The following is a 16,953-nucleotide window of genomic DNA, read 5'->3' as shown; positions in this document are numbered from 1 at the left end:
AACCTAACGCACTCACTCCCAGAATCTTTCAAACATTTTTTTGCACAATGTGGCACTCATACGTATCAACCTAATGCAGAGATGGTGTCTGCCTTTGATAATGTATTGTTTTGTTCTTGTGTTCATATCCTTTGAAACATGTGGAACTTAGAGACAAAATTTGAGGCTGCTGCCAGAATTATTCTAAAAACTTTCTTCGCATGAGGCTGAAAATTATTTTCGTTATTTGATTGTCGTCTTATGTATATATATTTTGTTAACATCGTTAATGGGGGTCAGTTAATCAACTGCATCTATGCTTGCCTTTCATATGAATCCTTTTTGCAGCATAGCCTTTCTGTGGCCACAGCTGTCCCCCTATTCCGACAGTATATAGAGGACAGCAAGTACTACCTAGCACCAGGGAGGTTCCCTATGCACACAGCGTACATTGAGGTTAGTGGTCGTTGTGTCACACAGTATATAGAGGACAGCAAGTACTACCTAGCACCAGGGAGGTACCCTATGCACACAGCATACATTGAGGTTAGTGGTCCTTGAGTAAGACAGTATATAGAGTACTGCAAGTACTACCTAGCACCAGGGAGGTTCCTATGCACACAGCATACATTGAGGTTAGTGGTCCTTGAGTAAGACAGTATATAGAGTACTGCAAGTACTACCTAGCACTAGGGAGGTTCCTATGCACACAGCATACATTGAGGTTAGTGGTCCTTGTGTCAGGCTGTATATAGAGGACAGCAAGTACTACCTAGCACCAGGGAGGTTCCCTATGCACACAGCATACATTGAGGTTAGTGGTCCTTGTGTCAGGCTGTATATAGAGGACAGCAAGTACTACCTAGCACCAGGGAGGTTCCCTATGCACACAGCATACATTGAGGTTAGTGGTCCTTGAGTCAGACAGTATATAGAGGACAGCAAGTACTACCTAGCACCAGGGAGGTTCCCTATGCACACAGCATACATTGAGGTTAGTGGTCCTTGAGTCAGACAGTATATAGAGGACAGCAAGTACTACCTAGCACCAGGGAGGTTCCCTATGCACACAGCATACATTGAGGTTAGTAGTTCTTGTGTCAGACAGTATATAGAGGACAGCAAGTACTACCTAGCACCAGGGAGGTTCCCTATGCACACAGCATACATTGAGGTTAGTAGTTCTTGTGTCAGACAGTATATAGAGTACAGCAAGTACTACCTAGCACCAGGGAGGTTCCCTATGCACACAGCATACATTGAGGTTAGTAGTTCTTGTGTCAGACAGTATATAGAGGACAGCAAGTACTACCTAGCACCAGGGAGGTTCCCTATGCACACAGCATACATTGAGGTTAGTAGTTCTTGTGTCAGACAGTATATAGAGGACAGCAAGTACTACCTAGCACTAGGGAGGTTCCCTATGCACACAGCATACATTGAGGTTAGTGGTCCTTGAGTCAGACAGTATATAGAGGACAGCAAGTACTACCTAGCACCAGGGAGGTTCCCTATGCACACAGCATACATTGAGGTTAGTAGTTCTTGTGTCAGACAGTATATAGAGGACAGCAAGTACTACCTAGCACCAGGGAGGTTCCCTATGCACACAGCATACATTGAGGTTAGTGGTCCTTGAGTCAGACAGTATATAGAGGACAGCAAGTACTACCTAGCACCAGGGAGGTTCCCTATGCACACAGCATACATTGAGGTTAGTAGTTCTTGTGTCAGACAGTATATAGAGGACAGCAAGTACTACCTAGCACCAGGGAGGTTCCCTATGCACACAGCATACATTGAGGTTAGTAGTTCTTGTGTCAGACAGTATATAGAGGACAGCAAGTACTACCTAGCACTAGGGAGGTTCCCTATGCACACAGCATACATTGAGGTTAGTGGTCCTTGAGTCAGGCTGTATATAGAGGACAGTGTATAGAGGACAGAAAGTACTACCTAGCACCAGGGAGGTTCCCCATGCACACAGCGTACATTGAGGTTAGTGGTCGTTGTGTCACACAGTATATAGAGGACAGCAAGTACTACCTAGCACCAGGGAGGTTCCCTATGCACACAGCATACATTGAGGTTAGTGGTCCTTGAGTCAGACAGTATGTAGAGGACAGCAAGTACTACCTAGCACCATGGAGGTTCCCTATGCACACAGCATACATTGAGGTTAGTAGTTCTTGTGTCAGACAGTATATAGAGTACAGCAAGTACTACCTAGCACCAGGGAGGTTCCCTATGCACACAGCGTACATTGAGGTTAGTAGTTCTTGTGTCAGACAGTATATAGAGGACAGCAAGTACTACCTAGCACCAGGAAGGTTCCCTATGCACACAGCATACATTGAGGTTAGTGGTCCTTGAGTCAGACAGTATATAGAGGACAGCAAGTACTACCTAGCACCAGGGAGGTTCCCTATGCACACAGCATACATTGAGGTTAGTAGTTCTTGTGTCAGACAGTATATAGAGTACAGCAAGTACTACCTAGCACCAGGAAGGTTCCCTATGCACACAGCATACATTGAGGTTAGTAGTTCTTGTGTCAGACAGTATATAGAGGACAGCAAGTACTACCTAGCACCAGGGAGGTTCCCTATGCACACAGCATACATTGAGGTTAGTAGTTCTTGTGTCAGACAGTATATAGAGGACAGCAAGTACTACCTAGCACTAGGGAGGTTCCCTATGCACACAGCATACATTGAGGTTAGTGGTCCTTGAGTCAGGCTGTATATAGAGGACAGTGTATAGAGGACAGAAAGTACTACCTAGCACCAGGGAGGTTCCCCATGCACACAGCGTACATTGAGGTTAGTGGTCGTTGTGTCACACAGTATATAGAGGACAGCAAGTACTACCTAGCACCAGGGAGGTTCCCTATGCACACAGCATACATTGAGGTTAGTGGTCCTTGAGTCAGACAGTATGTAGAGGACAGCAAGTACTACCTAGCACCATGGAGGTTCCCTATGCACACAGCATACATTGAGGTTAGTAGTTCTTGTGTCAGACAGTATATAGAGTACAGCAAGTACTACCTAGCACCAGGGAGGTTCCCTATGCACACAGCGTACATTGAGGTTAGTAGTTCTTGTGTCAGACAGTATATAGAGGACAGCAAGTACTACCTAGCACCAGGAAGGTTCCCTATGCACACAGCATACATTGAGGTTAGTGGTCCTTGAGTCAGACAGTATATAGAGGACAGCAAGTACTACCTAGCACCAGGGAGGTTCCCTATGCACACAGCATACATTGAGGTTAGTAGTTCTTGTGTCAGACAGTATATAGAGTACAGCAAGTACTACCTAGCACCAGGAAGGTTCCCTATGCACACAGCATACATTGAGGTTAGTAGTTCTTGTGTCAGACAGTATATAGAGGACAGCAAGTACTACCTAGCACCAGGGAGGTTCCCTATGCACACAGCATACATTGAGGTTAGTAGTTCTTGTGTCAGACAGTATATAGAGGACAGCAAGTACTACCTAGCACTAGGGAGGTTCCCTATGCACACAGCATACATTGAGGTTAGTGGTCCTTGAGTCAGGCTGTATATAGAGGACAGTGTATAGAGGACAGAAAGTACTACCTAGCACCAGGGAGGTTCCCCATGCACACAGCGTACATTGAGGTTAGTGGTCGTTGTGTCACACAGTATATAGAGGACAGCAAGTACTACCTAGCACCAGGGAGGTTCCCTATGCACACAGCATACATTGAGGTTAGTGGTCCTTGAGTCAGACAGTATATAGAGGACAGCAAGTACTACCTAGCACCAGGGAGGTTCCCTATGCACACAGAATACATTGAGGTTAGTGGTCCTTGTGTCAGACAGTATGTAGAGGACAGTAAGTACTACCTAGCACCAGGGAGGTTCCCTATGCACACAGCATACATTGAGGTTAGTGGTCCTTGAGTCAGACAGTATGTAGAGGACAGCAAGTACTACCTAGCACCATGGAGGTTCCCTATGCACACAGCATACATTGAGGTTAGTAGTTCTTGTGTCAGACAGTATATAGAGTACAGCAAGTACTACCTAGCACCAGGGAGGTTCCCTATGCACACAGCGTACATTGAGGTTAGTAGTTCTTGTGTCAGACAGTATATAGAGGACAGCAAGTACTACCTAGCACCAGGAAGGTTCCCTATGCACACAGCATACATTGAGGTTAGTGGTCCTTGAGTCAGACAGTATATAGAGGACAGCAAGTACTACCTAGCACCAGGGAGGTTCCCTATGCACACAGCATACATTGAGGTTAGTAGTTCTTGTGTCAGACAGTATATAGAGTACAGCAAGTACTACCTAGCACCAGGAAGGTTCCCTATGCACACAGCATACATTGAGGTTAGTAGTTCTTGTGTCAGACAGTATATAGAGGACAGCAAGTACTACCTAGCACCAGGAAGGTTCCCTATGCACACAGCATACATTGAGGTTAGTGGTCCTTGAGTCAGACAGTATATAGAGGACAGCAAGTACTACCTAGCACCAGGGAGGTTCCCTATGCACACAGCATACATTGAGGTTAGTAGTTCTTGTGTCAGACAGTATATAGAGGACAGCAAGTACTACCTAGCACCAGGGAGGTTCCCTATGCACACAGCATACATTGAGGTTAGTAGTTCTTGTGTCAGACAGTATATAGAGTACAGCAAGTACTACCTAGCACCAGGAAGGTTCCCTATGCACACAGCATACATTGAGGTTAGTAGTTCTTGTGTCAGACAGTATATAGAGGACAGCAAGTACTACCTAGCACCAGGGAGGTTCCCTATGCACACAGCATACATTGAGGTTAGTAGTTCTTGTGTCAGACAGTATATAGAGTACAGCAAGTACTACCTAGCACCAGGAAGGTTCCCTATGCACACAGCATACATTGAGGTTAGTGGTCCTTGTGTCAGGCTGTATATAGAGGACAGCAAGTACTACCTAGCACCAGGGAGGTTCCCTATGCACACAGCATACATTGAGGTTAGTAGTCCTTGAGTCAGACAGTATATAGAGGACAGCAAGTACTACCTAGCACCAGGGAGGTTCCCTATGCACACAGCATACATTGAGGTTAGTGGTCCTTGAGTCAGGCTGTATATAGAGGACAGTGTATAGAGGACAGAAAGTACTACCTAGCACCAGGAAGGTTCCCTATGCACACAGCATACATTGAGGTTAGTGGTCCTTGTGTCAGGCTGTATATAGAGGACAGTGTATAGAGGACAGAAAGTACTACCTAGCACCAGGGAGGTTCCCTATGCACACAGCATACATTGAGGTTAGTGGTCCTTGAGTCAGACAGTATGTAGAGTACAGTATGAGGACTGCAAGGATGACCTACCGCCATTGGTGCTCTCTATAGTTTTCTAGTATGGAATACACCCCCACTGTCTTAGGGTTCATTTTTGTTATACTATTGTTGCAGGTGAAATCCTGCTGGAGGAACTGTGAGAAAACAGACATAGTCAAAGTCAAAATATTGTTGTAACTGTAAACTTTTAGATAAAAAGTTATTAATTGCAGATTTTTGTATGATAAGCAAAAATTAAAAACAAGTTCGTAAATTCATCTGGCCTTGCTTACAAAATATTAATCGTCCAGCGGTCGGGTGGCCTAGTGGTTACAGCGTTCACTCGTCTCACTGAAGATCTGGGTTCAATTCCCAACATGGCAGCAATGTATGAAGCCCATTTCTGATGTTACCTGCCGGGGTATTGCTGGAATATTGCTAAAAGCGGCATAAAACCAAACTCACTCACTCACTCACTCATCCAGCAAGTTGTTCTGGTACTTCACCAAACAATTTTGGAAGAAATTTTTTCTTACTTCGAATTGATTTTCGTGAGGATGTTTTTTGGAGTTTTTATAGAAGTGATAAAACGTAAAGATTTTTCCTTATGTTCTGTCTTGATATACAGGGTTGGGGCCTGTACTCAGAGGCATTGGGCCTGGAACTAGGAATGTACACAGACAACTACTCCATGTAAGTACATAGAATCTACTATTACTGTCTCATTAAATAAGTCTTTCCTTTATTGTTCCAGTCATCAGTCTTGATGTAAAGAGTTGTGTCCCTTAGCTGTGCCAGGATGTACAGGTTGTGGGTTTGAATTAAATCTTTCCTTTATTAGAGTGGTTGATTGTCTTTCTTATCCACCGCCACGAAGTGGGGCGAGGGATAGTTACATGAATGAAAGCTTGCATGCTTATCTCAGTGATACTTGTCAAGACTGAGTTTGAAATTTATCCCATATTTTTTTTTTAACAAGTGCGGCACTTGATCCATGTTATCTCATTTAGTGCAGGTGTGTGCAATGGGGACAAATTTTCTTAGAAACTACTGTTGTTGCATGAATGAAAGATACTTGACAAGTTCAAAAATTGGTCCCGTAAAATATTTTTTTACAGTGTAACAGCCCTTGATCCATGATATTTTACTTGGCGCATAGAGTGTGCAATGGGGACAAGTTTTCTCAGAAACAACTGAAGTTAACGTTTCGAAGAGATACTTTTCAAGACTGTGTATTAATTTCACATTTAATAATTTTTTCTGATGACATAAAGCGGCCAAAGTGCCTATCTGTTTTTAAGGCTTTATAGGACTCTTTATTATAGTTTATCTTCACTGCTATATGAACAAACAAATTCTAATGTGCCCACTGGTGGGGGGTAGTGTTAACGCTGTTCTCTTGATACTGATGTAACATGGGTGTTCCAGTCATATGTCTTGATGTAAAGAGTTGTGTCCCTTAGCTGTGCCAGGATGTACTGGTTGTGGGTTTGAATTAAGTCTTTCCTTTGTTAAAATGTGTAACTGTTTTTATACTGATGTAACATGGGTGTTCAAGTCATTTGTCTTGATGTAAAGAGTTGTGTCCCTAAGCTGTGTCAGGACGTACTGGTTGTGGGTTTGAATGAGTCTTTCCTTTCCACTGGTGTTCCAGTGTTCACATAAGGATAATGAATGTTTGAATAACTGTCTGGAGCCCTGGAGTATTTATAGAGACACACTATCAGTAGCTTCATCTAACTGTAAAGTGCCTCTATTTTACAGGTTTGGACGCTACAGCTTTGAGATGTTGCGAGCAGCTAGACTTGTTGTAGACACAGGACTGCACTCCATGGGGTAATAATAATAATAATAATAATAATAATAATACAACTACTACTACTAATAATAATAATAATGATAATAATAATAATCCACTTGTAATGGGTTTTACATGATATAAGCACACAAGAAAAGACATAGTCAGTCAGTAAAGGCGATCATGAAAAGGTAAGTCTTTAATCGTTGCTTAAAGATCTGGAAAGTTGGAAAAACTCTAAGTTCGAGTGGGAGACTGTTCCACTCAGTTGCAGCAGCAAAGGGAAAGGAGCTATGGCCATAGCTGATAGTCTTTACATGTGGAACACAGAGGAGATGGGGAGATTCAGACCTGGGTGTGCATGCTGGTGTGTAGGTCTAGTAGATAACGTGGTGGTGTGGAGCATCTACTAGCAAACACCTGTAGGTAATTTTTTAGGCAGGGAATTTTGAAAATGAACAGAATACACAGGAATCCAGTGCAAGCTGTTGAGTACTGGAGTAATGAGGTCGTACTTGTGATAATACTTGCTGATCAAGAAAATACATGTAACATGCCAAATAGGATGGACTGATCTATCTGATAACAAATATGACCCAACAGGAGAAAATGGATCTTATGGGTGCTTGGATACAATTGTGCTAAGACGTCATAAAGATGTTTGACTTCAACTTACTTCAGTGAAGATCCATATGTGTGATGTCATGTATCTCTGTAATAAATACGAATTGAAGCCTGTGAAATATATTTTTGTTTTCTGAAGAGTCTGTAGTTATAAAATATAATGAAAGGTCAAAACGTGATTTTTCACCCATAAGGTCCCTTATCTCATGGTCACAAATATTGTATGAGGTAACAAGATATTGAACCTTTTAAAAAATGACCAGCGCTGTGTTAACTCCAGGTGGACCCAGGCTAAGGCCGTGGAGTACCTCGTGGACAGTACGCTGACCGATGAGTGGTCAATGAGGAATGAGGTCAACAGGTACATCACCATGCCTGGTCAGGTACGTCAAGCTGTATAGGGACATTAGCCTTGCTTGTTGTTTAACGCCACACTCAGCAATATTCCGGCTATGTGATAGTAGTCTATAAATAATCCACCAGGTTTGGCCACCAAGTCACCAGGCCTGGCCACCAAGTCACCGGGCCTAGCCACAAAGGCATTCTGCCTGGCCAGCAAGTCACCGGGCTGGCCACCAAGTCACCGGGCCTAGCCACAAAGGCATTCTGCCTGGCCAGCAAGTCACTGGGCCTGGCTACCAAGTCACTGGGCCTGGCTACCAAGTCACCGGGCCTGGCTACCAAGTCACTGGGCCTGGCTACCAAGTCACCGGGCCTGGCTACCAAGTCACTGGGCCTGGCTACCAAGTCACCGGGCCTGGCTACCAAGTCACTGGGCCTGGCTACCAAGTCACCGGGCCTGGCTACCAAGTCACTGGGCCTGGCTACCAAGTCACCGGGCCTGGCTACCAAGTCACCGGGCTGGCCACCAAGTCACCGGGCTGGCCACCAAGTCACTGGGCCTGGCTACCCAACCCGAATTCATCTTACGACCAGGATAGGGTTATGGAGCCTCTTCTAACCCGGATACCTACTACGTTTCTTGCATCTTCCTGAGGCAAGAGAGTTAACTGACTATAAAAGTCCAGTTTCCACCCTTGCCGAACTAGGCTTGTATTATGGAGTTACATTTTGACTGGACTAACGAGTCTATGCATAGTCCAATCAAAATCACGCACCGAAATCCAAATCTGGTTTGTAAAATGTCGTGCAGATTTCGGTCGATTGCAGGATTTGCAAAGCATGTGCACCGCCAACTCATTGTCAGCAAATATTTTCCAAATCTTTTCATGTTTTTAATCAAGGTGCTCATGTGATTTGATGCATTTCGCGATGTAAGCCCCGTTTTATCACAATATAGATCTTGATTATCAATCAGATTGTTTTGACTGGGCGCCACCATTTTGTGTGAAGCAAACGCAAGTGATACGAGAGATGGAATCTGATTGGTCCATAGGAGAGGCTTAGAAGGGACATATCTGGTAATAGCCAGTGGTAGCGCTACGATAGAGCCCAGTTCGGCAAGGGTGGAAACTGGACTTTTATAATCAGTTAACTCTCTTGCCTCGGGAAGATGCCTTTCTTGTTGAGTGAACAAGGTCAACTTATATCTTTTAAGAATAGAAACATTTAATTGAGTCAGTGATGACATTACACAGTCAGCGAAATGTGGGCTACAATATGCCAGCCTTCAGTTACTTGAGTCTGGACGGCGACAGAAAACACGAGCAATGATCAGTTTTTTTCAGGTCACAATTACCCACAACCTGCCAAATTACCAAGCTTGACCCTCAATCCTTGGCTCTTAAAACAAGCATGGGATACTGGGGATTTTCTTTTCTCAAGCATCTTCATGAGGGTCCTACAATAGAAGTAACTTAATGAGAGTGTTGAACACGCCATAATATCATTGAGAAAACTTATAAAAGATACTTAAAGCCTCCAATTGCATGCTTATTCAGATATTGTGAAATTGGTTTTAATATTGTCATGATTGGTGTATCTAATGCAGGCTTGTGCCTACAAGATGTGAAATTGGTTTTAATATTGTCATGATGAGTGTATCTAATGCAGGCTTGTGCCTACAAGATGTGAAATTGGTTTTAATATTGTCATGATGGGTGTGTTTTATGCAGGCTTGTGCCTACAAGATTGGGGAACTGAAATTGTGGGAACTTCGTCACAAGGCAGAAAAGGAGCTTGGTAAGTAACTGAAGCTACATAAAATCTACCAACTGCAGTCCTCTCCGAGGATAAGAGTGAGTCAGTTTGCACGCAGCTTTCAGTAATATTCCAGCCCTATCATGGCTAGTGGTGGAACTATATTGTGATACAGTTATCCTGATTCGAGGCGCACGATACAATAGATCGACGTACAACCCCTGTATCGTGATACATACCATACATTATATTACAGGTTATATTGGTGTGACACATGTGAATGATAACGGAAACTGATGAACAACCAGCTTACTCAGATTCTCCAGTATCTCTTGGTTGACTTAAACAGCATAACAATCACAGTGCCCTCTTGCCTCTCGCCACAGCGTTTCTGCCCTACAACATTAAGGATTATAGATGCTGTTGAGGTAATTCAGCTGTCACCTGACTTGGTACAGTCCAAAAGATACAGTGTTGTTTCTGCTGGCACAGTGTTTCTTGCCATTTAGGAAAAACTTGGGTTGGGTCTGCTTCTGTGTCTAGTTTGTTTAGTTGTTATCAACATAATACAGAACTTCCAACCCTTCATAGACTGAAAGATTGAGAAGTGATGCCCCCTTCAGCCAACATATGTCATTTTCAGACATGAAAGTGGATATTTAAGAAAAACCTAAATCTGTAATGTAATGTGTAATTATGATATAGAAACGGGCTCCGTCCGTCTGTCAGGTTTCGTTTCCGGAGCATTCATCAAACTTTGAAGGTCTGTCCAGTACATGCTGAACTGGTGCCTTTTGCTATTTAGAAATTTTTGAATTTTTTATTTTTAACGTTTCCATGACAACAAGATGGACTTAGGTTCCAAACTCTTCTTTTTTTTACAATTTCCATGACAAGTTCCACCTCAGTTAAGAAAGGTTAGGGTTTGTTTAGATTTAATTATGTCATAAATTCTGCAACAGGGGCGGAGGATATAGCCACGTTAGTGGCAAACTCTTGTTTTGATTGAAAGAGCAAACATTGACTAGAAAAATGAATCTCAAGCCAAAAACTCAAGAGTTGGTGGGCATGATCTTCGTGGTCCTTTCCTTCCTTCCAAAGACCTGGGTTCGATTCCCCCACATGGGTCCAATGTGTGAAGCCAATTACTGGGTGTTCCCTGCCTTGATATTGCTGAAATATGATTAAAAACAGTGTAAAACCACATTCACTCACTCACTCACTCACTCACTCACTCACTCACTCACTCACTCACTCACTCACTCACTCACTCACTCACTCACTCACTCACTCACTCACTCACTCACTCAGTGTTTCAGGTAACATGATTCAGAAGGTATTGCAAATGCTTCACATGTCCAGTGTCAGGTGACATGTTCAATGTTTCAGTGACATAGGTGGTATGTTTGAGGTGACATATCCAATGTTTGAGATGACATATCCAATGTTTAGGGTGACGTGTAATGTTTGAGGTGCCAAATCCAATTTTCGGGTGACGTGTAATGTTTGCGATGACATATCCAATGTTTCGGGTGACGTGTAATGTTTGAGGTACCATATCCAATGTTTCGGGTGACGTGCAATGTTTGAGGTACCATATCCAATGTTTCGGGTGACGTGCAATGTTTGAGGTGCCATATCCAATGTTTCGGGTGACGTGTAATGTTTGAGGTGCCATATCCAATGTTTCGGGTGACGTGTAATGTTTGAGGTACCATATCCAATGTTTCGGGTGACGTGTAATGTTTGAGGTGCCATATCCAATGTTTCGGGTGATGTGCAATGTTTGAGATGACATATCCAATGTTTCGGGTGACGTGCAATGTTTGAGGTGCCATATCCAATGTTTCGGGTGACGTGTAATGTTTGAGGTACCATATCCAATGTTTCGGGTGACGTGCAATGTTTGAGGTACCATATCCAATGTTTCGGGTGACGTGCAATGTTTGAGGTGCCATATCCAATGTTTCGGGTGACGTGCAATGTTTGAGGTGCCATATCCAATGTTTCGGGTGACGTGCAATGTTTGAGGTGTCATATCCAATGTTTCGGGTGACGTGCAATGTCTCAGGTGACATAGGTGACAAATTCAATTTTTCAGGTAACATGTCCAAAGTTTGAGGTGACAGATCCACTGACATGCAATGTTTCAGGTGACACAGGTGACATATATCATGTTTCAGGTGACCTGTTTGATGTGCGAGACTACCATGCAGCAGTTCTTCAGTGTGGGCCTGTCCCGCTCACATTCCTTGAAGGAGCAATAGACGAGTACATCAGCACCACAAAGGTTTGTGAGAATTCTATTACCACATGCAGGTAGCTCTCCCCTAAACATGTGAACTTCTCTTTTAGGCTGAAGCAATTCATTGAAAGAGAGGAATGTCAAACTCATTGATGTGATCTCTCAATGACTTGTTTGTTTGTTGTTGTTAAATGCTTCACTCAGCAATATTCCAGCTATATGACTGCAGTCTGTAAATAACCGAGTCTGGACCAGACAATCCTGTGACTGACATCATGAGCATCGATCCACACAATTGGGACACGATGACATGCATCAACCAAGTCAGCGAGCCTGACCTGATCCCGTTAGTCGCCTCTTACGACAAGCATAGTCGCCTTTTACGGCGAGCATGGGTTGCTGAAGACCTATTCTACCCCGGATCTTCATGGGTTGATCTCTCAATGAAATAATTGTGGATCAAGGACTTGCTCATATCCCAATAATGCCTCTAAACAACCTCTAATAGCAACTGTTTTGATTCAAATTATTATTCTTTGGTATTCAGAGCTCTAGAATAGCTTTTGGTTATTTGGGTATTTTACCCATGAATTTGATTCTTATTAGGTATCCACAATTTTTAATGGGTATTCAATTTTTTACCTCATGTTCCTTTAAATTTAAGTATTTCAACTTGAAAACCTGTTTCGAAACAATCCCTGTAAATAATTTAAAACCAAATAAATAGTAGTATACATATTTTTTACCAAATGCAACTGTCGGTAAATGAGCTCGCGATCGACAGGTATGCAATCGTTCACAGTTGTAAGATATGCATTGGTTTTATTTCCATAGCGTTTTTATAGCTTTTGTTGCATATTTGATAGGCTAGGGATTTTATTTGTCTGCATATTCCAGTTTATTAAATACATATTTTATGCATATATCTACAGCTCTGGTATTGTTTCTTATTGTTTTGATAAGGGTCGTTTAGAGGCCTCAGATCTGTGTATTGTGATATTATCATATTGTAACTTCAGTGTATCAAGAACTGAGAGATAGAATGTTCTCCCAGGCCTGTCTTCCAGTTGCAGTGTAGGTGTAGGTATTTGCTAACTGCTATGAGAAACCTATGTGTAACCAAAAATGCTTAAGGCTCAACATACAGTAACCAGAGCAGGCTTTAGTCATCCTCATCCCTGTATTGTGTTTCTGCCTCTGTAGCTCCCAAACACTGACACTGCTGTTGTATTGTTTGTCACAGGAAAACCAGGGCTCACCTTCCAAGAAAGCCAAGGCGAAGTAGGAACTTGATTGGAGCAGAACTATAGGACTATCCAGAAATAATTTCCTGGCAAAATGTAATTATAGATTGACATTCAGTTCAAGCTATAAATTGAAAAAAACAAGGTGCTCACTATAACTCCACAGATTCTGTTCCATGGATTATTTGCATGATTACATTTGTAAGAGAAATACTTGAGATAGTACCTGACTTAAATACATGTAGTTAGATTGTTTCATTTCTGGATGAGACGTCTCCAGTCTCCTGAAATCTTTTCTGAATGAGATGTCTCCAGACACCTGAAATCATTTCTGGATATGACGTCTCCAGACTCCAGAAATCATTTCTGGATATGATGTCTCCAGACTCCTGAAATCATTTCTGGATATGATGTCTCCAGACTCCTGAAATCATTTCTGGATATGATGTCTCCAGACTCCTGAAATCATTTCTGGATATGATGTCTCCAGACTCCTGAAATCATTTCTGGATATGATGTCTCCAGACTCCTGAAATCATTTCTGGATATGACGTCTCCAGACTCCTGAAATCACTTCTGGATATGGCGTCTTCAGACTCCTGGAATCACTTCAGGTTGAGACATCTCCAGACTCCTGGAATGATTTCTAAATGAGTCGTCCACTGTCTGCTGGAATCATTTCTTAATGGACGTCTCAAGATCCATATTGTCTGAATGAGTCATAGATATATCCCTTATATCATTTCAGTGAAAGACGTCCCAGATAGATATCTTGTCATAGGGAGCAAATATGGCCTATTGATGTAAATCCCATATCACAAAAATTTGCTGTCTGTAACCCAGATATGTTTGTATGGTGATGCTGGATTAGGATATATCTTCATTCAAGACATCACTTTTAGTCTGCCTAATATAATTCTATTTTACCAAAATTATCAGCTGCAATTCTACACCATGATATCTGTATCTTTAAGATGTGTTATATTTACTGACTTGTTTTACTTGAATAAAGTATTTCTATGAGGTCTTTTAGTTGGAAAGAAAGAAGAAATGTCAGAAATGTTAACAAGGACAAGAGCTTTGCCTGCAACAATATCAGGGGAAACTCAGGAACAAGGACAGGAACTTTGCATGGGACATCAGGGGAAATACTTGAACAAGGGCTCAACAAGGACAAGAACTTTGCTTGTGACAACATCAGGGGAAACTCAGGAACAAGGACTCGAACAAGGATAGGAACTTTGCATGGGACATCAGGGGAAATACTTGGACAAGAGATAACCAAGGACAAATGGTTTTATAGCAACAACATCAGGGGAAATAATTAAACAAGGGCTAAACAAGGACAAGAAGTTTGCATGCAACAACATCAGGAGAAATACTTGAACAAAAGCTAAACAAGGACAATAACTTTGCTTCCGACCACAACAGGGGAAATATTTTAAGAAGGGAGAAACATTGAGAAAAGGTTTTATTGCAACAACATTAGGGGGAATACTTTAACAAGTGCTATACAAAGATAAAAGGTTTCATTGCAAAAAACGGGGAAATACTTTAACAAGGATTTCTGGTGTCCCCGCTGTGATATTGCTGGAATACTGCTAAAAGTGGCGTAAAATCAAACTCACTCACTCACTTTAACAAGGGCTAAACAAGGACAAAAGGTTTGCCTCCAACACCAGAGGAAATACTCGAACAGGACAAGAACTTTGCTAGGAACAATGTCAGAAATGGGGAACAGTGACACTACAGTGACAAACGATGTAACAAACAATGCAGTTACGAAGTTGAGTGTATGTTCAGTGAAGGCACATGGTAGAATCAAGACACTTCTCCTGAGATCCCATGTAGTAGGGCCCCAAGTACCGATGCTTATACACCTTGTTATCATATCTGAGTCACCAAAATGAGTATTGAAGGGCCAAAACGGCAACAGAGTTTATGATGGAGATCCACAGTTAGAAGTTAGAACAAAATGTGGCCTACTACTCACACAATTAGCCACTGGTGTTACTTGCTCACCATGGGGACCTGGTACAGAATGCTGGTCATACGAGTCAACGAGATTGAGAACCGTGGGGGATTCTGGGATAGATTTGGTCCCTATCAACCTTTGCTGATTGTAAGAGGCAACTAAATGGATCTGGTGGTCAGGCTTGTGACTTAGTGTCACCCTACCACAACGATGTGGATCATTGTTCATAAGAGGCGACTAACGGGTGGTCTTGCTCGCTGACTTGGTTGATGCATGTCATCGTATCCAAATTACGTGGATCGATGCCCATGATGTCAATCACTGGATTGTCTGGTCCAGACTCGATTATTTACAGACCGCTGTCATATAGCTGGAATATTGACGAGTGCAGCGTTAAACAACAAACAAATAAAATCAAACCAATCATATTATCAGTCACTCCAGATTTGATTATTTACAGGCTGCCATTTATTAGCTGGAATATTGCTGAGTGCAGCGTTAAACAATAAACAAGGATTGACATACATTTCAAAACTGCCAAAGCAACCTTTATGTGTCCTGTGTGTGACTGAATGAGAGTGAGGGAGTGAACGAGGTTTTAACAATATTCCAGCAATATCAAAGGGGTGTGGTGTATATCACATATTGTACCCATTTTGGGAATTGAATGAGGCCTTAGTCTTGAGCGAACACTTAAACCAATACAGACTCAATACACTACCCCACTACCCGACCCGTGAAAATCCGGGGTAGAATAAGTCTTCAGAAACCCATGCACGCAGTAAATGGTGACTATGCTTGTCGTAAGAGGCGTCTAACGGGCTCGGGTGGTCTGCCTCGCTGACTTGGTTGCTGCATGTCATCGTATCCCAATTGCGTGGATCGATGTCCATGATGTCAATCACTGGTCCAGACTCGATTATTTACAGACCGCAGTCATATAGCTGGAATATTGCTGAGTGTTGCGTTAAATAACATGAGTGAGTGAGGATGGTTTTACGCCGTTTTTAGCATTATTCCAGCAATATCATGGGGGAGGACACCAGAAATGGGCTTCACACATTGTACCCATGTCGGGAATCGAACCCGGGTCTTCGGCTACCCGACCGCCCCTAAATAACATGAAACAAACAAACCCCACCACCCCAGGTGTGGTGATCGTCATGCCGAAGACCCCGGGCTCGATTCCCCACATGGGTACAATGTGTAAAGCCCATTTTCGGTGTCCCCCACCTGATATTGCTGGAATATATACCCTCCATAGTCACTCACTGACTAGGTGTGGTGACGAAATGACAAACGCACCTTGTTTTCTTCGGCAGTGGGTGGCCGAGTCGGTGTTCAGTTCGCTGTACGTCCCTCATACAAACCAGAATGATATGGGCGTGTTCACCAAGATAATATTCTTGGTCTGTCAGCAACATGCGCTTGTTTTTGAGTTTCTGTTAAGTGGTAAACATCTAAGACCTGCATTAGTGTAGGCTTCCTGCGTGTCATTAAGAGCACGTAGTGACTGAAATATTGTTCAAAGCAGCGCAAAACCCGACTCACCCGAGAATGAGTGAGTGAGTGAGTTTAACGCCGCTTTGAACAGTATTCCAGTTACATTGTCGGTTTAATATGGGAGGAAAGCCCGAAGTGATGCACGTTTCAGATGATAATGATTTTGTGAAGTCCATGAG

The 16,953-nt window shown here is 42.8% G+C and overlaps 1 protein-coding gene across 5 annotated transcripts in view; it reads left to right on the top strand.

Moving 5' to 3' along the window:
* Window positions 1–14,319, top strand: part of LOC124144458 — a 42,343-nt gene extending 28,024 nt beyond the window's left edge. For 4 of the 5 annotated variants that reach the window (XM_046513869.2, XM_046513866.2, XM_046513868.2 and 1 more), the window contains exons 12-18: window positions 328–435; window positions 5,914–5,978; window positions 7,050–7,121; window positions 7,988–8,090; window positions 9,783–9,849; window positions 11,991–12,097; window positions 13,296–14,319. In XM_046513869.2, the coding sequence (XP_046369825.2) occupies window positions 328–435; window positions 5,914–5,978; window positions 7,050–7,121; window positions 7,988–8,090; window positions 9,783–9,849; window positions 11,991–12,097; window positions 13,296–13,337 (564 nt within the window). In that variant the 3' untranslated portion in view covers window positions 13,338–14,319. Of the gene's footprint in view, window positions 1–327; window positions 436–5,913; window positions 5,979–7,049; window positions 7,122–7,987; window positions 8,091–9,658; window positions 9,695–9,782; window positions 9,850–11,990; window positions 12,098–13,295 lie in introns of those variants that run through there. The other variant, XM_048387715.1, reaches the window with a different exon arrangement.
* Window positions 14,320–16,953: the final 2,634 nt, after the last annotated feature.

Source organism: Haliotis rufescens, unplaced genomic scaffold (assembly GCF_023055435.1).
Source record: "Haliotis rufescens isolate VD_foot unplaced genomic scaffold, xgHalRufe1.0.p SCAF_7, whole genome shotgun sequence".
Classification (NCBI taxonomy): domain Eukaryota; kingdom Metazoa; phylum Mollusca; class Gastropoda; order Lepetellida; family Haliotidae; genus Haliotis; species Haliotis rufescens.
The sequence above is the reverse complement of the archived record's forward strand: the minus strand, read 5'-3'. Positions and strand labels throughout refer to the sequence as shown.